This window comes from Schistocerca americana, chromosome 10 (genome assembly GCF_021461395.2).
Source record: "Schistocerca americana isolate TAMUIC-IGC-003095 chromosome 10, iqSchAmer2.1, whole genome shotgun sequence".
Classification (NCBI taxonomy): domain Eukaryota; kingdom Metazoa; phylum Arthropoda; class Insecta; order Orthoptera; family Acrididae; genus Schistocerca; species Schistocerca americana.
The window spans coordinates 120,056,093-120,081,509 of record NC_060128.1 but is presented as its reverse complement, the minus strand read 5'-3'; the positions used below and the strand labels follow the sequence as shown (position 1 = coordinate 120,081,509).

General features: G+C 41.0%; 1 protein-coding gene across 1 annotated transcript in view; it reads right to left on the bottom strand.

Annotated features, from left to right (window-relative positions):
* Window positions 1–25,417, bottom strand: part of LOC124552576 (aminopeptidase N-like) — a 330,325-nt gene that overhangs the window by 31,468 nt on the left and 273,440 nt on the right. The window contains exons 13-14 of the mRNA XM_047126899.1: window positions 22,738–22,933; window positions 8,728–8,956 (exon numbers count right to left, since the gene is read on the bottom strand). Of these exons, the coding sequence (XP_046982855.1) occupies window positions 8,728–8,956; window positions 22,738–22,933 (425 nt within the window). The remainder of the gene's footprint in view (window positions 1–8,727; window positions 8,957–22,737; window positions 22,934–25,417) is intronic.

The window sequence follows — 25,417 nt, the reverse complement described above, 5'->3', positions numbered from 1 at the left end:
CAAAGCACTGGGGACACAGGGAAACTATTTGTGTAGATGTTGGTCATGCTCCTGTGACTGGTGCTTATTACACTCTCAACTAAGCATGCAAGCACTTTACTTTGAAGCTCATTCTCAACTTCACAGCCATTCAAGATGTTGAACGCTCCACCAAGTGCAAAGTTTGCTATTACTCGATTTTTTAACTGGTTGAAATTCATCACCAACTGATAGAAGTGTATGGATGTCAAAAACTTTTGCACGAAGTGTAGAGAGTTTACCTCTGGATATACAGAAATCCATGACAAAGAAAGGAGCAGTATGCCATCAATTTCTGACAAGACAGTCCCAAAGGTTGAAGAAATCGTGCATAAAGATCAGATCATTCTGGATGCTCTCTGCAGTTTAGTGTCCGAGATTTCACAGTCACAGGATTTTAATGGAAGTTGCCATGTTGGAAGGTGTGTGCAAAATGGGTACTACCAAGTATGCTGACGGAAGACCACAAACAGCGAGTTGATTCTTCCCGCAACTTTCTGCATCAATATACAGGTGAAAAAATTCTTGGACTTGATTGTCACTTGAGATGAAATCTCAGTATTCCATTTTATATTTGAGACGAAACAACACTCATGCAAATGGCAGCATCCCTCTTCGAAAATCCAAACAAACAGCCTGCCATTAAAGTCGTGGCAACTGTGTTTTGTAACCAGAAGTGTATGAACAATTGTTGATAAACTTTCTGCCAGATGAGAGAACTATAAACACTGGCAGTTACTATGAGACACTGGAAAAACTCAGAAGGGCAATTCAGAACTGGAGAAGAAGGATGCTGAACAAGGACGGAAGAATCCGCAACAATGCCCGCCCCATCATCACCCATCAAAACGTCAGTGTCCTGCAAAACTTTGGTTGGAATACCAAACACTCACCATACAGACCAGGCTTGCACAAAGTGACTACCATCTGTTCCCTAAGTTGAAGAAACAAGGGTCTGGACAGTGGTTCCACTCCAACGACAAGGTTCAGCACTTTCTGTAGGACATGGTGGTGAGCTGGTATGCCGTGGGCATTGCAGAACTGCCACAGTGTCTACTAAAATGCATCAACCAAAATGGCAATTATGTAGAAAAATAAAGCATTCTTCAACATTTAACTGATGTAGATACTACAGAAAATAAAAGGTTGTTTGTATGCCTAATCATATAAGAGGCCTTACATTTGGGATTGTCATACCTTACTAGTTGTAATTTACATATTAAACACAGCCAACATATCTGTTTTGTATGAGTGACAGGCTTCTAGCACTTTGGACTCACTTGTTTAGTTGGGCCCTCCTTTAAGTTGAATCAAATTTATTAAAACTTTCAAGGATTTTGCAAATACTGAAGCTCAAAAACTAGCAACAACCAGATATATTGCTTCCGGGAATATAATATAATGAATGGTTATGATTAAACATTCCCTATTTAACATGTTACAACACAGAAACAAATTACCATACCAGTACCCAACTTGGTGGCATTCATGTCCAGAGGTTGCGGTGCACGATTTCCATGCATCACAGAGCCACCGTCCAGTTCCAACTATGGCCAACATGTGCCACAATCAGTCATCATGATTCACAGTCTCACACACCTGACCAGTGGCAGTGCACTTGTTGACGTGTAAACATGAGCTTGGAAAAAGGAGGAGAGCATTATAGGTGAAGTTCAGTTATCAAAACAACAAAAATGCTGCAGCTGCACTTCGGGCTGAAAGGATTACAGACAAGTCCTCTTTCTCCACTTGCTGTGCGGTGCATGATGAAGTTCGTATCAACTAGAGAACTGGGGGTCGCTCTGGGAATAGGCCGACAACCAGTTGTGCCACGAGTGGTTGATGAAATCACTGTTGTTATAGCAGACAACGTTGTGCACAATTCCTGATCATCAGGCAATGCAAATACTGTGTCACGAGAATTGAACATCGCACTATCCACTACATGGAAGGTGCTTTGAAGCATTCTTAAATGAAAAGTCTCGATGACTTTGATAAGTGTTTACAGAAAAAAAATGTTCTTAGAATACTATGACATTAAAAGGGAAACACTCACTCTTCGAAAGCTTTACAGTTGGGTGAAGGAGGATACAAACATTAATGCCACAGGGAAACCAAACCACTTCCTGGAAAATTTTGAAGGGTAAAGTGTTTCATTTTTAAAAAAATTCAAAAACAGACAAACATTTCTGGTTGAGAGGGAGGACACTGTAGCATGTCGTGCAAGATTTTTTAGAATTTGGAGAGAAAATGAGAAAGGTGTGACGAAACACATCATGTTTACTGATGAAACATGGGTGCATACACACTATACTGTCAATAATGTTGGCAGCATAGTGATGTACTAGATGCATAGTCAGCCACATTCTGCCAACGGCCTTGTCAAAGAGGGCGGAGGAGCGGATAGAGATTCAGGGCACTCTCTTGTCCTAGGGGTGGGAAATTGCCCCTAAAGGCGGAAGAATCAGCAATGATCAACGACATGAGGATGCAGAAGGCAATGAAAACCACTGCATTAAAGACACGCAACGTGTATCCACAGGACATGTGGCCTGTATTTGAAGAAGTGTCATGATGATCTCTCCATTGGCAAAAGATTCCAGAATAGTCCCCCATTCAGATCTCCGGGAGGGGACTGCCAAGGGGGAGGTTACCATGAGAAAAAGATTGAATAATCAACGAAAGGATAACATTCTACGAGTCGGGGCGTGGAATGTCAGAAGCTTGAACGTGGTGGGGAAACTAGAAAATCTGAAAAGGGAAATGCAAAGGCTCAATCTAGATATAGTAGGGGTCAGTGAAGTGAAGTGGAAGGAAGACAAGGATTTCTGGTCAGATGAGTATCGGGTAATATCAACAGCAGCAGAAAATGGTATAACAGGTGTAGGATTCGTTATGAATAGGAAGGTAGGGCAGAGGGTGTGTTGCTGTGAACAGTTCAGTGACCGGGTTGTTCTAATCAGAATCGACAGCAGACCAACACCGACAACGATAGTTCAGGTATACATGCCGAAGTCGCAAGCTGAAGATGAACAGATAGAGAAAGTGTATGAGGATATTGAAAGGGTAATGCAGTATGTAAAGGGGGACGAAAATCTAATAGTCATGGGCGGCTGGAATGCAGTTGTAGGGGAAAGAGTAGAAGAAATGGTTACAGGACAATATGGGCTTGGGACAAGGAATGAAAGAGGAATGAAGGGAGATACGGGAAGATTTCAATTAGATTACATCATGGTCAGACAGAGATTCCGAAATCAGATACTGGATTGTAAGGCTTACCCAGGAGCAGATATAGACTCAGATCACAATATAGTAGTGATGAAGAGTAGGCTGAAGTTCAAGACATTAGTCAGGAAGAATCAATACGCAAAGAAGTGGGATACGGAAGTACTAAGGAATGACGAGATACATTTGAAGTTCTCTAACGCTATAGATACAGCAATAAGGAATAGCGCAGTAGGCAGTACAGTTGAAGAGGAATGGACATCTCTAAAAAGGGTCATCACAGAAGTTGGGAAGGAAAACATAGGTACAAAGAAGGTAGCTGCGAAGAAACCATGGGTAACAGAAGAAATACTTCAGTTGATTGATGAAAGGAGGAAGTACAAACATGTTCCGGGAAAATCAGGAATACAGAAATACAAGTCGCTGAAGAATGAAATAAATAGGAAGTGCAGGGAAGCTAAGACGAAATGGCTGCAGGAAAAACGTGAAGACATCGAAAAATATATGATTGTCGGAAGGACAGACTCAGCATACAGGAAAGTCAAAACAACCTTTGGTGACATTACAAGCAATGGTGGTAACATTAAGAGTGCAACGGGAATTCCACTGTTAAATTCAGAGGAGAGAGCAGATAGGTGGAAAGAATACATTGAAAGCCTCTATGAGGGTGAAGATTTGTCTGATGTGATAGAAGAAGAAACAGGAGTCGATTTAGAAGAGATAGGGGATCCAGTATTAGAATCGGAATTTAAAAGAGCTTTGGAGGGCTTACGGTCAAATAAGACAGAAGGGATAGATAACATTCCATCAGAATTTCTAAAATCATTGGGGGAAGTGGCAACAAAACGACTATTCACGTTGGTGTGTAGAATATATAAGTCTGGCGATATACCATCTGACTTTCGGAAAAGCATCATCCACACAATTCCGAAGACGGCAAGAGCTGACAAGTGTGAGAATTATCGCACAATCAGCTTAACAGCTCATGCATTGAAGCTGCTTACAAGAACAATATACAGAAGAATGGAAAAGAAAATTGAGAATGCGCTAGGTGACGATCAGTTTGGCTCTAGGAAAAGTAAAGGGACGAGAGAGGCAATTCTGACGTTACGGTTAATAATGGAAGCAAGGCTAAAGAAAAATCAAGACACTTTCACAGGATTTGTCGACCTGGAAAAAGCATTCGACAATATAAAATGGTGCAAGCTGTTCGAGATTCTGAAAAAAGTAGGGATAAGCTATAGGGAGAGACGGGTCATATACAATATGTACAACAGCCAAGAGGGAATAATAAAGAGTGGACGATCAAGAATGAAGTGCTCGTATTAAGAAGGGTGTAAGACAAGGCTGTAGCCTTTCGCCCCTACTCTTCAATCTGTACATCGAGGAAGCAATGATGGAAATAAAAGAAAGGTTCAGGAGTGGAATTGAAATACAAGGTGAAAGGATATCAATGATACGATTCGCTGATGACATTGCTATCCTGAGTGAAAGTGAAGAAGAATTAAATGATCTGCTGAACGGAATGAACAGTCTAATGAGTACACAGTATGGTTTGAGAGTAAATCGGAGAAAGACGAAGGTAATGAGAAGTAGTAGAAATGAGAACAGCGAGAAACTTAACATCAGGATTGATGGTCACGAAGTCAATGAAGTTAAAGACTTCTGCTACCTAGGCAGTAAAATAACCAATGACGGACGGAGGAAGGAGGACATCAAAAGCAGACTCGCTATGGAAAAAAAGGCATTTCTGGCCAAGAGAAGTCTACTAATATCAAATACCGGCCTTAATTTGAGGAAGAAATTTCTGAGGATGTACGTCTGGAGTACAGCATTGTATGGTAGTGAAACATGGACTGTGGGAAAACCGGAACAGAAGAGAATCGAAGCATTTGAGATGTGGTGCTATAGACGAATGTTGAAAATTAGGTGGACTGATAAGGTAAGGAATGAGGAGGTTCTATGCAGAATCGGAGAGGAAAGGAATATGTGGAAAACACTGATAAGGAGAAGGGACAGGATGATAGGACATCTGCTAAGACATGAGGGAATGACTTCCATGGTACTAGAGGGAGCTGTAGAGGGCAAAAACTGTAGAGGAAGACAGAGATTGGAATACGTCACGCAAATAATGGAGGACGTAGGTTGCAAGTGCTACTCTGAGATGAAGAGGTTAGCACAGGAAAGGAATTTGTGGCTGGCCGCATCAAACCAGTCAGTAGACTGATGACAAAAAAAAAAAAAAAAAAAGATGCATGGAAAAATGAAAGTTCTGGACAAAGGATAACAGTGGTTCATGCGGCAAGAGAAATGCGGTTCACTGAGGGTGCAGACCTCATCTATGATTCGAGATCAACATTGGAAGATAACCACAATGAAATGAACAGTGAAAATCATATAAAATGGTTGCAAGAGCACCTAATACGAAATATTTAAGCTGGAAATACTGTGGTATTAGACAATGCTAACGAAAATAAAGTGCCTAACACATCTTGCCTTCCACCTTACAACTGTGATCTGAACCCCATCAAACTTATCTCGAATTTAATGAAACAGAAAGTTTCATCAAAAAATGTCAGCAGCAAACATGACTAGATGAAGGTGTGTGATGAAGTGAAAACTATAATGGATGAATACTGGCACAGTGACACTCTGATGGACAAAGCTATTCAGAGCATCATTATTCAACTTCAACCACACATGACAGTGAAATTTCATCACACGGTTCTGAGGATATATCAGACGAGGCAGATTCAGACTCGACAGACACCTGCTTTGGACACCAGCAACAGCTCTACCATGTCAGTTGATGGGGCAGTGTTGTGTGCAAATAGCTAGGTGTTCAGCCCTTCAATATGGATTAAAGGTTGTTGAAAACATTGTATTAACTTTTCTCACTAGGTCACATTTTTTGTTCCAAAGGAAAAAAAAAATGTTACAGCACTTGACAAAATTTGAACCCACAACCTCTTGCACAACAAGCAGACCTGTTGCCCATAACACTACTTCAGCTGACAGTGCATGCTCTCTATTTCAATGATATAGATTATTGCATGGAATTCCAAAACTTCTTTTGCTTCCATCCGTAACTTGCAAATGAGGGCTCACTATAGTGAATTGTTGCAGGATGTGATACCTGAAAGCCTATACTACACCACCATATATATGGTTTCAAAAGTCAGTCCCCCATAGTGGGGACCTCTCATTGTCAGTTATTATATTGTACACCAAACTTTCTATTTCATTTTGATTTCTTATGCTTTCCTGTAGAATGATGTGTTAACAGTGAATGTATTTTTATCTGCTGCGCGCCCAACTCAAGTTATGAGATAAAAAAAATAAAAATTAAAAATTAAAAAAAAAAAAAAACAGTTATTAGATTGTAACACGATAGGTACCCCCCTCCCCCCGTTTTCCTGTAGAAAAATATATTAAAAGCGAATATACCATTGTCTCCTAAATGCATGCACAACTGCACTGTTCGACCACAAGACAACAGTTTTATGTTATAATTGTTCGCTTCGATTGTTTTTCTGCACAGGAAAATGAGATCAGGTTGTATATCTGCTGTACATGTACCAAGTACAGTTCACGAAATATGTTACATTTTGATTGAGCACTGTTATACTGCTCATGTATCATCCAAAACAATCAATAGAAGCACACGTCGATGGTACACAGCACACCCAACTAAAACGGCAAATGTGAACTGAATGGGTGCTATGGCACTGGATGCAGTAGGCCTTCAAATTCTGTTTACAAATGTTCAATGTGGCTACCTTTTGTAACATGACAAATGTCCCGTCTGTAATCAATTTCCTGTCAAATCCTATGAAGCAAGTCTGCATGTATGGTGGCCACTGTTTGTGTTATCCATTGCTGCAGCTCATCAACATTACCCAGCAGCAGGGGAACAAACACACTGTAATTAATGTAACTCCATACACGGAAGCCCGTTGGGGTTAAATAAGGTGATCGTGATGGTCAGGATATTGTTCCACCACATCTAATCCCAAGCCGGCACATTCCTACGGAGACATACAACAACTTCCGATGATGATGTGGTGGCGCATCAACTTGCTGGAAAATAAATTCTGTACCCATATCATGTTGTAATTGAGGTGTTAGATAATGTTCAAGCATGCCCATGTACAATATGCCAGTTACAGAATACCATAAATCTTGTTACAGCTTAGAGCAAAATAACCTTTACCTTAGGCAAGTCCAGTGCATTATTGATTATTTGATGAGGTTTCTGCTTGTCTCATATCTGAACATTATGCTGATTCACTTTACTGTAGGAATGGAAGGTGGCTTCATCAGTAAACACAATTTTATTGATGAAATCATCTTCAATCTGTATTTTGTTAAACATTCTACACAAAACTCAACTCGTTTTTCTTCACCCCTTTCTCTTAAAGTTTACAACAGCTTAAACTGTCTGCATGTAGTGTGCCTCAAATGAAAGTGTGTTAATTTTTTTTAAATGACTGTGCATCATGTAACTGAGGTGGGACTCAAGTTCCAGCCCAGTATTCACCTAGTCAGATGTGGAAAACTGCCAAAAACCTACATTTGTACTGGCAACCTGTTGTGTACATAGTTCCGCATAGTCAGTGCGTACACAACTTTCCCATTAGAGCGCGCCCCGCTAAGCACAACAGCGCAGGCGCAGCGCTCGTCCATCTCCGCACTATGAGATGGCGCTGCCTTAAGAGACGGACCAAATTCTGCTTCCGCCGATCCGCGTATTAATATGTAACGCAGCCAATGAGATTGCTGCTAACGTAGAACCTTTTCTCCTCGTGGATCGCACTCGCACAGTGATACCTGAATGCGCGAGGTATTATAACGAGTGTACAGACCTCCAATTAGCCTGTCTGCATTTGTCTACACCAGTCTGTACCAGTCTGCATTAGTCTGTACCAGTCTATAGCCAAGTTTCAGTCTGCACCTAATAAGATTACCATATTCCTGTACATAGCCATGAAGATAAATGTATAGACAATTGTCAAGCATCAGAGATATGTGAGGATAAGATTAACGTACCAAGACCGAAGGAACTTCAGATTGCCAATTTTGGTCACCGTCAATCTGCTACTCTAAGCGTGCAAGTGGCATTTCTATCGTCTGACCTAACGGCAGAAGATAAACACGCCACGATAAGACCACGAGACATATTGCTGACACTCATCTACTTCGTTAGAGCGACAAGTCAAATAATCTGATGGTGTGTGTACCGAAGGTCTTACAGTATGCACACCACACTACCATACCAGCCCTCATCATTAACCTACTGGTCATTTATATGGGGCAAGCGCACCTCCCCATTCCACAAGCTGTGTCCATTAGTATTTTTATAGTGAATATTTCTTTTTGTTAAAAATTTTACATAACAAAGGCCCACAGCATGTTTTATATGCTTGAAACAAGTGTGTGAAACTCCAAAATGATCCATGAGACATGTGTCTGCCGTCACTTCACCTGTCTGTTGGAGATTCAGCAGGAGCCACTTGGCCGTCCCCGGGGCTCCTGGAGGGAGAACTCCGAGAATGTTGGTCGACCGCTGGCCTTCCTCCACACCCAGCCATATGCGAGGCTTCGTAGACACGTTTCCTGACCTAACATCATCCTGTGTGGCAAAGCTTACCGGTATGTACCAGGCTTGCAAAGAAGAGTTTGTCACAGGACGGCCATCTGTGGTGAACCTGGTCTGTACAAAAAGAATAATTAATTACAATCATTTTAACCATATTTTCTCTACATATTACTGCATCAATGATGAGGCTCTCGATGTAGTCACAAATTAAATTTTTGTAAATAAAGTGATTAAATTATCTTCAATAATGATAGGAAAATGTAATTATTTCAGGTCAGTGATTACAGCATATCATGCCAGTCAAAGATATGAAATCAATTCTGTGGAGAGAAAGTGAAAGACATCAGCTTAAATGGAGAATTCTAATAATGCGTGCCACATTAGCAAGAGGAGGTGATTCTGTTCTGTGACCTACTCCAAGTGTTTTGATGAGTTACAACTCACATATCTATTGTGTAATGTCTAAACCACCATAATTGTCCCACTTTCTTTCACAATATGGGAAATTTATCTTTATTTAACTTTGCAGGCAGGTGTCTTTCCTGTCGCCACACTTTTCAGTTAACCTAAGGGAGTGAAGTCACCGATGCCACCTGTATGTGAATCAATGAAACTTGTGTTCTGTGTGTTACCATATTTTAAATGTTTGTGTATCATGTTTTCTAAAGGCAAAGATTGGATACCACCTGAGTACTTATTGAAAGCGTGGAAAACTGTCCAAAGCCTACACACAGACTGAGCAGTATCATTAATATTCAATCACTCTGGCTCAACTCGATGACTTCCAGATAGTGTGCTGCAGAGTGAGCTACAAAGGCAGGTCAGCTTATAACTTGCATCAAAGATGGGGAGGCAAGGATTTGGTGAGGGGGGACATGACAGTGTAACCACAGCAATAAATACAGGGTAAACATTAATAAAGCTGACAAACTGCAGGGATCAATTCCTGAGTGGAAATGGAGGAGGGGGGGGGGGGGGGGGCGAGGTACTATGAACATGGGTTCAGAAATGCATTGTTACCCCGGTAGATGGCACACTATTGTTACCACGGTAGATGGCACACTGACAAATGAAAGTTCCTCTGACCACACGCTGTGTGTTGCTTGTATGTTGCAGGCCATGTGATTGACGCAGCATACTGTAACGGGCAAAATGGTCCGTATTCGTGTTGGGAACAAGCCAAGATTGTATTTGTGTATGGTCAAGTTGATGGAAATGGTTGATAGGCAGCCAGCTGCAACAAAACAAGTACCCTCACACACACTAATCACATCTCACATCATTTCAGCCCTTTTAGGTTGTTTGTATGATTATGGGTCCTTTCAGACAAACAAACACGCAAGGAGGCGGTGAACTGTGCGTGCGTCAGATTTGGAGGACCATTCTACAGGATATTTAGACAAACCTTCGTACAAGCTCCAGGCAAGTGGCCTGCCAAACTGGTACAAGTCAAGGTATGATTGTGTGTGTCATGTGTGCACTGCATCCCATGGATGCCACTTTGAACATCTGTTGTGACGTGGTTGTGATGCAGCTCTGTACTGTGTTCCAGGACGATTTTTTATTGTTGCGTGCACACCGTCCATTTCAGGACATATGTTAATTGGCCTTTTTCCCTCCAGTTCCAATAAGGAACCTGTCCCTGCAGTTTATCAGTTTTGTTAATCCTCACTCTGTGTAATGGCAAGAAGTGTGTACAAATGTGATTTGAAACCACTGACACAGAATACAATCGAGAAATTTCTGTTCAAAGGCTGTACTGTCCAGAATTACACTACTGGCCAGTAAAATTGCTACACCAAGAAGAAATGCAGATGACAAACGGGTATTCATTGGACAAATATATTATACTAGAACTGACATGTGATTACATTTTCATGCAATTTGGGTGAATAGATCCTGAGAAATCAGCGCCCAGAACAACCCACCTATGGCCATTATAATGGCCTTGATATGCCTGGGCATTGAGTCAAACAGAGCCTGAATGGCGTGTACAGGTACAGCTGCCCATGCAGCTTCAACACAATACCACAGTTCATCGAGATTAGTGACTGCCACATTGTGACGAGCCAGTTGCTCAGCCACCATTGACCAGATGTTTTCAATTGGTGAGAGATCTGGAGAATGTGATGGCCAGGGCAGCAGTCGAACATTTTCTGTATACAGAAAGGCCCATACAGGACATGCAATGTGCGATCGTGCATAATCCTGCTGAAATGTAGGGTTTCGCATGGATCGAATTAAGGGTGGAGCCACGGGCCGTAACACATCTGAAATGTAATGTCCACTGTTCAAAGTGCCATCAATACGAACAAGAGGTGTCCATGACATGTAACCAATGGCACCCCATACCATCATGCCGGGTGATACGCTAGTATGGTGATGACGAATACATGCTTCCAATGTGCATTCGCCGCGATGTTGCCAAACACGGATGCGACATCATGATGCTGTAAGCAGAACCTGGATTCATCCGAAAAAATGATGTTTTGCCATTCGTGAACCCCAGTTCGTCATTGAGTACATCATCGAGGCGCTCCTGTCTGTGATGTAGCGTCAAGGGTAACCGCAGCCAAGGTCTCCGAGCTGATGGCAATGCTGCTGCAAACATCGTCGAACTGTTCGTGCAGATGGTTGTTGCCTTGCAAACATCCCCATTTGTTGACTCAGGGATCAAGACGTGGCTAAAATGATGTTTTGCCATTCGTGCACCAAGGTTTGTCGTTGAGTACACCCTCGCAGGTGCTCCTGTCTGTGATGCAGCGTCAAGGGTAACTGCAGCCAAGGTCTCTGAGCTGATAGCCATGCTGCTGCAAACATTGTCGAACTGTTTGTGCAGATGGTTGTTGTCTTACCAACTTCCCCATTTGTTGACTCAGGGATCAAGACGTGGCTGCACGATCCGTTACAGCCTTGCAGATAAGATGCCTGTCATCTCGACTACTACTGATATGAGGCCGTTGGGATCCAGCACGACGTTCCGTATTACCCTCCTGAACCCACCAATTCCATATTCTGCTAACAGTCCTTGGATCTCGACCAACGTGAGCAGCAGTCGCAATACGATAAACTGCAATAGCGATAGGCTGCAATCTGACCTTTATCAAAGTCTGAAACGTGATGGTACGCATTTCTCCTCCTTACACGAGGCATCACAACAACGTTTCACCAGGCAACGTTGGTCAACTGCTGTTTGTGTATGAGGAATCGGTTGGAAACTTTCCTCATGTCAGCACATTGCAGGTGTCGCCACCAGAGCTAACCTTGCGTGAATGCTCTGAAAAGCTGATCATTTGCATATCACAGCATCTTCTTCCTGTCGGTTAAATTTTGCATCTGTAGCACATCATCTTCGTGGTGTAGGAAATGTAATGGCCAGTGTTGAAGATATACAAAAATGGCTCTGAGCACTATGGGACTTAACATCTATGGTCATCAGTCCCCTAGAACTTAGAACTACTTAAACCTAACTAATCTAAGGACAGCACACAACACCCAGCCATCACGAGGCAGAGAAAATACCTGACCCCGCCGGGAATCGAACCCGGGAACCCGGGCGTGGGAAGCGAGAACGCTACCGCACGACCACGAGATGCGGGCGAAGATATACATCCGGTAAAACACCACGACATCTTGCATGAAGAAATCCGGTAACTGCCTGTTGATTCCTGACAGGAATCATCGAGCCTTCAAAGTCTTTATCAAAGGGCCGAAGTTTTGATAATAACTTGGGGAGAAAATGGGACTATAGGGTGGGAGTTCGAGTGTCTCCCACTTAAGTTGGCGTGACTTCTGTGGTACGGCATTTGTGATATGAAGCAATAGCACCCTTGTGTGCACCATTCCACAATGTTTTCAACAGACATGCTGCCCCATAAACATTCTTTGTTCTCTGATGGATGTCTCCTGGTGTTTGTCCTTCAGCAGCCAAGAAAAGAATATCAGCTGTTGGTCTTATTTGGATGCATCTTGTAATAACATCACCGTTTCTGCACTTATTGCACACACGGTGTGCCGCACCATCTGTTGCCTACATGTAGGTGCTTATATACCCACATCACTCGAACTTGGGACCTTTGCCTTTCGTGGGCAAGTGCTCTACCATCTGAGCTACCCAAGCATGACTCATGTCCCGTCCTCACAGCTTTACTTCCGCCAGTACCTCATCTCCTACTTTCCAAACTTCACAGAAGCTCTCCTGCGAACCTTGCAGAACTAGCACTCCTGGAAGATAGGATATTGCGGAGACATGGCTTAGCCACAGCCTAGGGGATGTTTCCAGAATGAGATTTTCACTCTGCAGCAGAGTGTGCGCTGATGTGAAACTTCCTGGCAGATTAAAACTGTGTGGCAGACCGAGACTCGAACTCGGGACCTTTGCCTTTCGTGGGCAAGTGTTCTACCATCTGAGCTACCCAAGCACGACTCTCGCCCTGTCCTCACAGCTTTACTTCTGCCAGTTCCTCAACTCCTACTTTCCAAACTTCACAGAAGCTCTCCTGCGAACCTTGCAGAACTAGCACTCCTCTGCAGATTGAAAATCTCATTCTGGCAAATCCCCCAGGCTGTGGCTAAGCCATGTCTCCGCAATATCCTTTCTTCCAGGAGAGCTAGTTCTGCAAGGTTCGCAGGAGAGCTTCTGTGAAGTTTGGGAACTAGGAGATGAGGTACTGGCGGAAGTAAAGCTGTGAGGATGGGGCGTGAGTTGTGCTCGGGTAGCTCAGATGGTAGAGCCCTTGCCCGCGAAAGGCAAAGGTCCCGAGTTCAAGTCTCGGTCCAGCACACAGTTTTAATCTGCCAGGAAGTTTCATACCAGCGCACACTCCGCTGCAGAGTGAAAATCTCATTCTGGCTTGCACCATTTGTGTATATGCTGCAGCAATGGCCTCAAATGTAAATGTTTCATCGCCCATTATATTTAAATGCTCTAATTCACAAGAAAGAGGGGCAGGAAAAACCATAGACCTATCACTCTGCTTTCTGTGAAGTTCCACATATTCACTAAAATTATCACCAACAAGTGGTAGATGCCAGTATATTATTGTGGATGGTGAATGTTACTGTGGGACAAGGTATTCTCAAGAGTGCCCCAAGAAGGTGTGATAGGACTGCCTTTTCTCTTTATACAGGGTGAGCACAAAGTCTTGACCTGATTATAACAATTTATTACAGAATAACCGTTTGACACAATAGTTTACATCCAGGTGTTTCGTAATGTGTTCTGTCACAGCAACCACAGCAGCTTGTATCCTAGCCTTCATTTCATCGACATCAGCAACTGGTGTGACAAAGACTCTGTCCTTGATATAGTCCCACAAAAAGAAGTCAAGGGGCATAATGTCTGGAGAGCGGGGTGGCCAGGGTGTTGGACCGTTCCTTCCAATCCACCGATCCAGAAATGTTTCATCCAGGAAATCACACACTATCAAAGATCGCCCGCCCAGTGGGGGCAGAGCTCCATCTTGCTGGAACAGCAGTTGCTGTAGGTACTGTGACACAACACATGTTACGAAACACCTGACGGGAACTGGAATAGAGGTTTATTAACATAAGTGGTCCTTTTAAAAAAAAACACCTCTCTTAACACTAACCTATGTAATGGCATCAAATGATCAAATGTAACTTATTATGTCAAACAGTTATTCTGTTATAAATTTTTGTAACTGGGTCAAGACTCTGTGCTCACCCTGTATATCTAAATGATTTGTCGCACATGGTGATCAGCAATTTGCAACCGTTTGCTGATGATACTGCAGAGTGCAGGGAAGTGTCACCGATGACTGACTGTAGGAGGATATAGGCATTTCTGTCAGGTTTGATAAATGACAGCTTGTTCTAAATGTGGAAAAATGTAACTTAATGCAGATGAGTTCAAGTAACAATCCTGTAATATTTGAACACGGCAGTAGTGGTAGTGTGCTGTTGATTAACCCTGGATTACTAAACCCTTGTAAAATTTACAATTGCAGCTGATACCAATCTGTGCTTCCCAACAATCTGGTATTATCAGTACTGGGTCTAAAACAGGACATTTTGTACTTATTTTATACATGACATACCACTGGAGATCTTACAGCTGTAATTAACTAGTGCCTAAAACATAAATTATTTTTATTTATTTACATGTCAAGTTCCGTAGGACCAAATTGAGGAGCAAATCTCCAAGGTCATGAAACATGTCAGTACATGAACTTACAACATAAAAGTAATAACAGATAAAAATAAATGTTCATGAACCTGAAAGAAAATCAGCCCGTAAGTTTAAGCAAACGCTATCAGCAATACAATGAGAATCAGCTTAATTTTTGCAAGGAACTCCTCAACAGAATAGAAGGAGTGACCCACAAGGAAACTCTTCAGTTTCGATTTGAAAGCGCGTGGATTACTGCTAAGATTTTTGAATTCGAGTGGCAGCTTATTGAAAATGGATGCAGCATTATACTGCACACCTTTTTGCACAAGAATTAGGGAAGTCGGATCCAAATGGAGGTTTGATTTCTGCTGAGTATTAACCGAGTGAAAGCTGCTTATTGTTGGAAATAAACTAATATTGGTAACAAGAAACGACAATAAGGAATATACATATTGAGAGGCCAATGTCAAAATACCCAGACTCGTGAACAGAGGTCGACAAGAGGTTCGTGAACTCACACCACTTATTGCCCGAACCGCCCGTTTCTGAGCAAAAAATATAGTTCTAGAATGGGAAGAGTTACTCCAAAACATAATACCATACGGCATAAGTGAATGAAAATAAGCAAAGTAGACTAATTTACGTGTCGAAGTATCACTCACTTTCGATACCGTTCGAATAGTGAAAATGGCAGTATTAAATCTTTGAACAAGATCCTGAACGTGGGCTTTCCACGACAGCTTACTATCTATCTGAACACCTCGGAATTTAAACTGTTCAGTTTCACTAATCATATGCCCGTTCTGTGAGATTAAAACGTCAGGTTTTGTTGAAATGTGTGTTAGGAACTGTAAAAACTGAGTCTTACTGTGATTTAAAGTTAGTTTATTTTCTACAAGCCATGAACTGAGGTCATGTACTGTACTACTTGAAACCGAGTCAATGTTGCACACAACATCCTTTACTACCAAGCTAGTGTCATCAGCAAACAGAAATATTTTAGAGTTACCCATAATACTAGAGGGCATATCATTTATACAAATAAGGAACAGGAGCAGCCCCTACACTGATCCCTGGGGCAGCCCCACTTGACAGTACCCCACTCAGACCCCACATCAGAGCCGTTATCAACATTGTGAATAATTACCTTTTCCTGCCTGTTGCTAAAGTAAGAGGTGAACCAATTGTGAGCTACTCCCTTTATTCCGTAATGGTCCAACTTCTGGAGCAATATTGTGAGATCAACACAGTCAAATGCCTTTGTTAAATAAAAAAATATGCCAAGTGTTCTAAACTTTTTGTTTAGCCCAAGAGAAAAGAAAATATAGCATTTTCAGTTGTCAAATGACTTCTAAAGCCGAACTGTACATTTGATAGCAAAACGTGTGATATAAAATGATCAATTAACCTTACATACACAGCCTTTTCGATAACTTTTGCAAACACTGATGGCATAGAAATTGGTCAAAAATTATCTACTTTATCCCTTTCTCCCTTTTTATAAAGTGGCTTTACTACTGAGTACTTTAATCGCTCAGGAAACTGACCATTCCTAAAGGAAAAATTACAAATATGGCTAAATACAGGGCTAACATGTGCAGCGCAGTACTTTAATATTCTACTAGACACTCCATCATAACCATGAGAGTCCTTAGTCTTCAGTGATTTTATTATTGACTCAATCTCCCTCTTGTCTGTATCACAGAGGAGTATTTCAGATGTCAATCTCAGAACGGCACTTGCTAAGAAATTTATATCATTTCCTGTTGAAACTAAATTTTTATTTAATTCACCAGCAATGCTCAGAAAATGGTTGTTAAATACTGTACATATATCTGATTTATCAGTAACAGAAATATTATTACTGTGAACTGACTTTATATCATCAACCTTGTGCTGCTGTGTCTTCCTTTGAACAAAATACGGAGTTAAAATATCTCCAATGGTTTAGTAACAATGTAACATTTTCTCCCACTTAGCACTGTAGCGTTAAATAAAGAGGCACAATATTGCAAGGTGACTTCGAACAAGCACATAAAGTTGGATGCACGGAAAGCAAATGGTTGACTTAGGTTTATTGGGAGAATTCCAGAAAAGTGTAGCTTATCTATAAAGGAGACCATGAGCAAACGACTTGTGCAACCCATTCTCAATTACTGCTCAAGTGTCTGGGATCTCTGCCAGGTTGGATTAAAGGAAGACATGAAAGCAATTCAATTCAGAGGTATACAGCTAGAATTATTACCAGTACATTCAATCAACACATGTATGTTACAGTTCGCCATGAACTCAAACAGGAATCCCTTGAGGGAAGATGTTCTTTTTCCAAAACAGTATTGAGAAAGTTTAGGGAACTGGCATTTGCATCCGAGTGGAGAGCAGTGTACCACCACTGACAAATTTCATGTAAAGACTGAAGACAAAATAAGAGGTATGTGGGGGTCATATGAAGGTATACACTAACTCATTTTTCCTTGCCCCATTTGCGAGTGAAGAAGAAAGAGAATGTCTAGTAATGGTATCTGCTGAAAGGGAAAATTAATGACAGGTAGTGACATACTATACCGGCAAACTAGACTCAGTATTTATAGATATAAACATTTTTTTTCTTTGACAAATATCATTAATTTAAATACATTGGAAACTCAAGGGAGGAATATCAACAGTGTAGGAAAAGATAGATTTCTACCTACTGTAAACACGACACATTAAGTTGCTGACAGGCACAACTGAAAGGCACAGACACAAAGCTTTCAGCTATAGCCTTCATCAGAAAACATCAGAAAAAGAGAAACACACACCACTCATTCACACAACACTGTGGTCAAAAGCTTTCTGTAAGTGTCTTTTAATTCTGCCTGTCTGCACCTTTACAGCAAGTAGCAATCTGTCTTTTCCTACACTGTTGGAATTCTAAAAAGTAAATATTAGGCCAGTAGTAGCAGATAACAGTAGCTATGTAATAAAACTGAGGAGTCTGTAGCTTTTTTTTTTTTTTTAAATTAATGGCTCTGCGAGCTATGGGACTCAACTGCTGTGGTCATAAGTCCCCTAGAACTTAGAACTACTTAAACCTAACTAACCTAAGGACATCACACACATCCATGCCCGAGGCATTTTTCGAACCTGTGACCGTAGCGGTCGTGCGGTTCCAGACTGTAGCGCCTTTTACCGCTCGGCCACTCCGGCCGGCTTTTAATTAATACTTTGTTTCTAATTTACTTGATCAACTTGAGCCGGCATTAAGTACAGGGGTTGGATACAAATATGGAAAAACAGTGGCAAATTCTTCCAAGTCAACAGGCTGCGCTGTTTTATCTGACAATGAACTACACCTGTGCAGTTTCCTCATTACATTGCAAGTGTCAGTCGTGGTCAGGACAGTGTCCCAAGTACAAAAATGTGTGTTGAGTGACTGTGAGAGATTGTCATTGAAGAGGACTGTGACAAAAAATAAGAGGTCAGCAGTTGCAAAAGACACTGCAGAAGTGAATGTCGCATTCACAAACCCTCTTGGCACCAAAACAACATGAAGGGAGCAGAACAGGCAGGTAACTGCAGAGTGAGCTGGAATATCAGAGGAACTCATCAGTGATGCAAATGCCAATAACAGGAAAATGTGGTGCTCAAGTAATAAAACCTGGTCTGCAGAGCAGCAGAAGAACTATTTGGTTGGACGAGTCTTGTTTCACACTATTTTCAACTTCTGGATGAGTGTACATCTCAAGAGTTGAACATGACAGAGGTTCAGTGATGATTTGAGCAATGATATTGTGCTATTCCGTGGCCCCCATAGTTACTCTGCAAGACTGCATTACTACCGAGGATTATGTGACCGTCTTGGCTGGTCAGGTCCACCCTATGGTAAAATGTTTGTTCCTCAATTGTAATCCGTGATGGCAAGGCCTCTGTTCACACAGCTTGCATCCTCCAGGACTGGTTTTGTCAACATGAGGATGAACTGTCACATCTCCCCTGATCACCTCAGTAACCTGATCTCAATATTAATGAAACTTTACAGATAAGTGTGCATGATCACTATCCAATTTATTCATCATTACTATATATTGGCACACTTTTTCTGGAAGAATGGTATATGATTCCCTTAAAACCGTACAGATGTTTTCATCCATTCCAAGATGACTGGGAGGTGTTTTGAATGTACTGTATTATGGATGATAATGTGTTGTGTTTTTGGTGTTTCCATATTTTCGTCCAGTCGCTGTATGAATAGAATTAAGCATTGGAGTGATATTTAGCACAATAAACATCTAAAGTTTCTACGTTTTGTTTGTCTTATACTGATGTGTTTGCTGACTCACTCCACATCCCTGAAGGTTCTCCTTCTTGAAGAGATTTAAGTAACACGATAAATAAATTAATAATGCAGAGCTTTCAAAGTTTTTCCTCGTGATAACACCCTTGTAATATATACTGTTTCATGAGATATTAATAAAAGAGATGCTAATGTAATAAATGATACTTTAAAGAACAATAATTTTTATTTTTTAAAGGATTTCATGCTTTCAGCTGCTAGTATTTTATTTTGTGACTGCAATTTCGGCATTTAGCCATTTTCAAGCATAAGATTTTGACAGAGGTAGAGATAAAGTGCCTGAAAATGGCATAATCCCAAAAATGCAATTGCTTAATACAATTCCAACAGCCGCAAATAAGATGAAATCCTTTAAAACTTTATAGAAGCTGTGGATCCACTCTACAAGAAAATAATTAATTTTGTATTTCATTTCCAAGTACAGTATAATCTTATATTAAGTACCTATTCACAGACACAACATCTTTCAATATTATTATGAATTCATCTTTCAATATTATTATGTATTCATTGACTCACATGGGCTTGATGAGCATTACAAATCTGTCTTACACTATCTCAGATGTAGGCCAAATGCACATGCATATCCTCATTTAACTTTCACAAATTTTCACATTTAACTGTTTTTATGTCATTCATAAGGAATATGTTGTGGAAAATGAGTGCTGTTCTACTTAAGTGAGGGTAAGCTTGCTGAATAGAAATCCAGAAGTTGCATAAACATGATCTTTGGAACTTCAGTTTTAAAATGTGGTAGTTGAAGTTCACAGGCACTGGAAAGCCCTAAAGGATTTCTTATCCATTCATACAGGTTTGTGTCTATTGTTGGGATATCAGTCCAAACTCTCTTTCAATTTCACTAGCTGGTCGTAACTCAACTGTTGTATTTTTATTACTAACCAAACATTTAGATTCCAATGGGAAGATTTCAAAATAGTTTTCTTTGTTTTTCTCAACCACACCTCAAATTTATCTCTTCATGTTGCAATGTTAACTGTGGCAGTAAGGAGATTTGCACTCTTACCTTGTAGACTAGCATTTGCCTTATTGAGTGTTTCAAGTAAATCAATAATGAAAGCTAGCCTTGATCTCCAGAGCTCATCATCTAGTGCGTCCACAAACTCTGTTTTGTTTATTTGCTCAAATAACTCAACACTGCATCCTTAAGCTCATACACACAACTGAGTACTCTCCCTTCAAATAGCCAGCAGACTTATTTCAGAAAGTGGAGGTTACAATCCTGTGTTACTAGTTCATTACATATTTCAGCAAACAGTCTTGACTTGAGAGGCTTGCGTTTAATATAATTTATCATTTTGACAGTCTTGTCCAAAACCAATTTCAAATCCTTCCAATGGCTTTTGTTATGAGTGCTTCTCTATACAGAAAGCACTGCATGATAATCGAATTTTCATTTCGTTGTTTGCCAGTGTGATGAATTCTTTAGCAGAACCTGGCACTGAAGGGGCACCATCTGTGCATAAGCTAACAATTATTTCACAAAAAATTCTTTGTGGTCATGTGTCCATTTATTACTTCAAAAATGTCTTTGCATTTGGTAGTTATTATCACTTTGAAAGAAGTGAAATAATGATACTTGTCACAAATGAAACAACAAAACACACTGATGGAAAGTGTACAGTCCTCCATGTCACCTCTTAAAGGGCTTGTTAAGACACAGGCCAACAGAGAGCATGAGTATACAACAGGAGTAGAGACACATCCACTGCCATAACTGTAAGTTATATACACCAAATACTGAAATTGAACATACTTATGACTTGTTTAATACACTACTGGCCATTAAAATTGCTACACCATGAAGATGACAAGCGTACAGACGTGAAATTTAACTGACAGGAAGAAGATCCTGTGATATGCAAATGATTAACTTTTCAGAGGATTCACACAAGGTTGGCACCGGTGACGACATGAGGAACGTTTCCAATCGATTTCTCATACACGAACAGCAGTTGACCAGCGTTGCCTGGTGAAACGTTGTTGTGACGCCTCGTGTAAGGAGGAGAAACGCGTACTATCACATTTGTGACTTAGATAAAAGTCGGATTGTAGGCTATCGCAATTGTGGTTTATTGTATCGCGACATTGCTGCTCGCGTTGGTCGAGATCCAATGACTGTTAGCAGAATATGGAATCGGTGGGTGCAGGAGGATAATACAGAATGCCATGCTGGATCCCAACGGCCTTGTATCACTAGCAGTTGAGATGACAGACATCTTATCCACATGGCTGTAACGGATCGTGCAGCCACGTCTCGATCCCTGAGTCAACAGATGGGGACGTTTGCAAGACAACAACCATCTGCACGAACAGTTCGACGACATGATGAACCTGGGTGCATGAATGGCAAAACATCATTTTTTCGGATGAATATAGGTTCTGCTTACAGCATCATGATGTCGCATCCGTGTTTGGCAACATCACGGTGAATGCACATTGGAAGAGTGTACTCGTCATCACCATACTAGCGTTATCACCCGGCGTGATGGTATGTGGTGCCATTGGTTACATGTCTTGGACACCTCTTGTTCGCATTGACAGCACTTTGAACAGTGGACATTACATTTCAGATGTTTTATGACCCGTAGCTCTACCCATCATTCGATCCCTGCGAAACCCTACATTTCAGCAGGATAATGCACGACCGTATGTTGCAGGTCCTGTGTGGGCCTTTCTGGATACAGAAAATGTTCGACTGCTGCCCTGGCCAGCACATTCTCCAGATCTCTCACCAATAGAAAACGTCTGGTCAATGGTGGCCGAGCAACTGGCTCGTCACAATACGCCAGTGACTACTCTTGATGACCTGTGGTATCGTGTTGAAGCTGCATGGGCAGCTGTACCTGTACACGCCATCCAAGCTCTGTTTGATTCAATGCCCAGTTGTATCAAGGCCGTTATTACAGCCAAAGGTGGTTGTTCTGGGTACTGATGTCTCAGGATCTATTCACCCAAATTGCGTGAAAATGTAATCACATGTCAGTTCTAGTATAATATATTTGTACAATGAATACCCATTTATCATCTGCATTTCTTCTTGGTGTAGCGATTTTAATGGTCAGTAGTGTATGTGATCTATGGTTACACTTCACAAAGACAAGGATATTTTGTATTATCTCAAGTTTTCATTTGTTTTTCATTCAGAATTTGCTAGTATCATGACACCCTTTATGTTACTACACAAAACCCTGGGATATTGGGACAACCAATTTGGGAAGCCCTGGAATAATGAATCAGGATTTTTACAAGCGCGCTAGTACATTCAGCCCATTACATTTCATTCAGGGGCCCTAAAATATTGTGTTACCAAAATAGCATTCTTTTCTAAAATGGTCTGCTACAGGCGAGTTACAAATCACGATGACCTCTCTTTGCAAATGCGTGCCTAGAAATTCAGTTAAGTACCTGGTTGATGGTGACAGAACCATTAACGTAGTTACGAATGGCTGTAACCACAGGGAAGCCGGGTTGCAGTGTCCAGGAATCCATCACCTGCTTCACCGTGGCATTCTGTGGCAATGCATGCTCATGCAAGGACGAATTCCTCACAGCTTCCTCCATGGACCACCACAGGTCATCCTGCTTTGCATTCGAATATTTCCTAAAGTACAAAACAGTATATTATATTGTTATGCTGCCATGGTAATTACATACAGAAGGTCAGTACAAATATGAACATAAACAAGTAACAAACTGTTGACATATGCCAGCTTACCAGCACATTCATGTCTTTGCTACTAAAGGAACTTCATCATCATAGGCATTTACTTGCTAACAAGGTAGTTACCCCACCTTTCGCAAGGACTGTTGTCCTTCATGAGTTCCAGTTCAAGGAGACCAATTGCTGAACAAATTTTTCTACTGCAGTGAGCACATAACCTAACCATACCAACTGCAGGTCACAGCTGATTGTCTGTTACATCGGTTTCTCACTGTTTCCTACATTTCTGCTTGTCCAATCTTAGGTCTTTGCACTGTTGTTCAAAGCACCGTGAACCATCGTAAACAGTACTTACGATGCCATTTCGGATGATTGGAGGCATTGGTTTCCAAACTGCTGGTGTCAATTTGGCATTTTTAAAAGTATGACTTTGGAATGTCTCTGTATCATTTCATTCCTCAATGTTACTCTCCATGCCTGTGTTGGGATTGTTTGTCATATATCAGGCACATTGGTAATATGACCAACCCACCAAAGCTGGTGATGTTGATGGTGTTTACACTGGCAGTATTTATTTTCTCCAGGGAATTTCTCAAGAAGCTGCAAATATCTTCCGTGCATGATCCAGGCCTTAGTTAATTAGTTAGTTAGAAGCATGTTCCATAGATCATTTGAATGATTCTTTTACAGAGTCAGTTTACAGGATATGTATACATAAGTAGTGTTAACATTAATGAATACATTATAATTTAATTCCTACTCAAGCAACTACAGTTTAAATAGTAGAAATTAATCAATGGAATTGATGGAAATAATTTTAAATTAGATTTGAAACTTGCTTCATTACCCATCAGATATTTTATGCTATTGGCCAAATGATCACAAAATTTTGTTGCCGCGTATTGAACTCCTCTCTGAGCCACTGACAGAGCTTTAACAATGGGTAAAGGTCATTTTTCCCTCTAGTGTTATAGGTACGCACATTACCATTCTTCTTGAACTGTGGTGGATTATTTATGACATATTTAATTAGTGAAAATATGTATTGTGAAGGTGCAGTTAAAGTGTCTAGCTCTTTGAAGATGTAACTATGTGACGTTCATGAGCGAACACCACATTATCATTCTTACTGCTTGCTTTTGTGCAATCAATACTTCCTTCCTAAGTGATGAGTTACCCCAAAAAATTATCCTGTACGACATTATAGAGCGGAAATATGCAAAATATGTCATGAGGCTGATATGTCTGTTTCCAAGATTAGCAATTATATGAACAGAAAAAGTATTTAAACAATTGGTTGAGAAGCTCGGTAATATGCTTCTACCAGTTCAAGTTTTCATCAATATGTACATCCAAAAATTTTAAGCATTGTACCCTACTTACTGACTCCTGCTCATGTCCTACATAAACTGTTGGTATGATTATTTGTTGTACAGAATTATATGTACTGTGTTCTTCAAAACTTAGGGAGAATCCATTTTCACAGGAATGTCTTAATAATTCTTTGGAAAATATGATTTACTAACTCTTCTGTTGCTCTCTCTCTCTAGTGGGATTTATTATACTAGTATCTTCTGTAAAAAGTAGGAGTCTTTCTTGTGGAATGTTAATTCACGTATATAAGAAATGGGAGTCAACTCAAAATTGAAACCCTTCGTGGTTTGACGCCAGTCACCAAAATTTTCTACCTTTCCGACATTGTCTGAATTATTCAGCACAACCTTTTGCGTTCTGTTTGGGAAGTATGATTCAAACTCATACTCTGAAGTGAGAACTGGTTTAGTGATGGCTCAATGGACAGCGCTCAGTCATCATGTTAGGTCACAACTACCAAAAGCCCTGTCCCGCAAACGGCCAAAGGCTCTGCTAACATATCTCATGCGAAACTGGATTTCAGTGTCCATATTTACATTAGTCGAGAGATGATTTCCAACACGCAGAAAGTGCTCAAACTTTCTGCAGAATTCACCACTTAGTTTTAAGGCTGGATCTGTACAGTTGGTATTTGGAGAAGGTTGATGCAAAATTTGAATGTTCCTGATGTATGGGGTGGCAGCTAATCAAGGAGTATTATAGAGAACTGGTTTAACAAAAATTATTTTTAAGGCCACAGTCAGATCTTTACAACTCTTCTCCGAGAGCAGCTTCGACAGTGCCTACACGACACAAGTTTCCTGTCTTTCAGAACTGAGGCAGTTCTGTCCAGTTAAAGCTGCACACAAGAGACATCTTGAGTCCTCTGCTGAAATTCATGCCATGGGTTTTAGCCAATAGCATGCGTGGGATACAGGTCACATGTTTGGAATCTGGAGTGTTCTGCAGTGCAAAACACAGTTGCCTCTCTCTCTTGTGATCCAGACCTTGAGCAGAACAGACTTCTTAGGAGGCAGAGCCTCCGGCTCTGATTCCACGACTGGCTGCCAA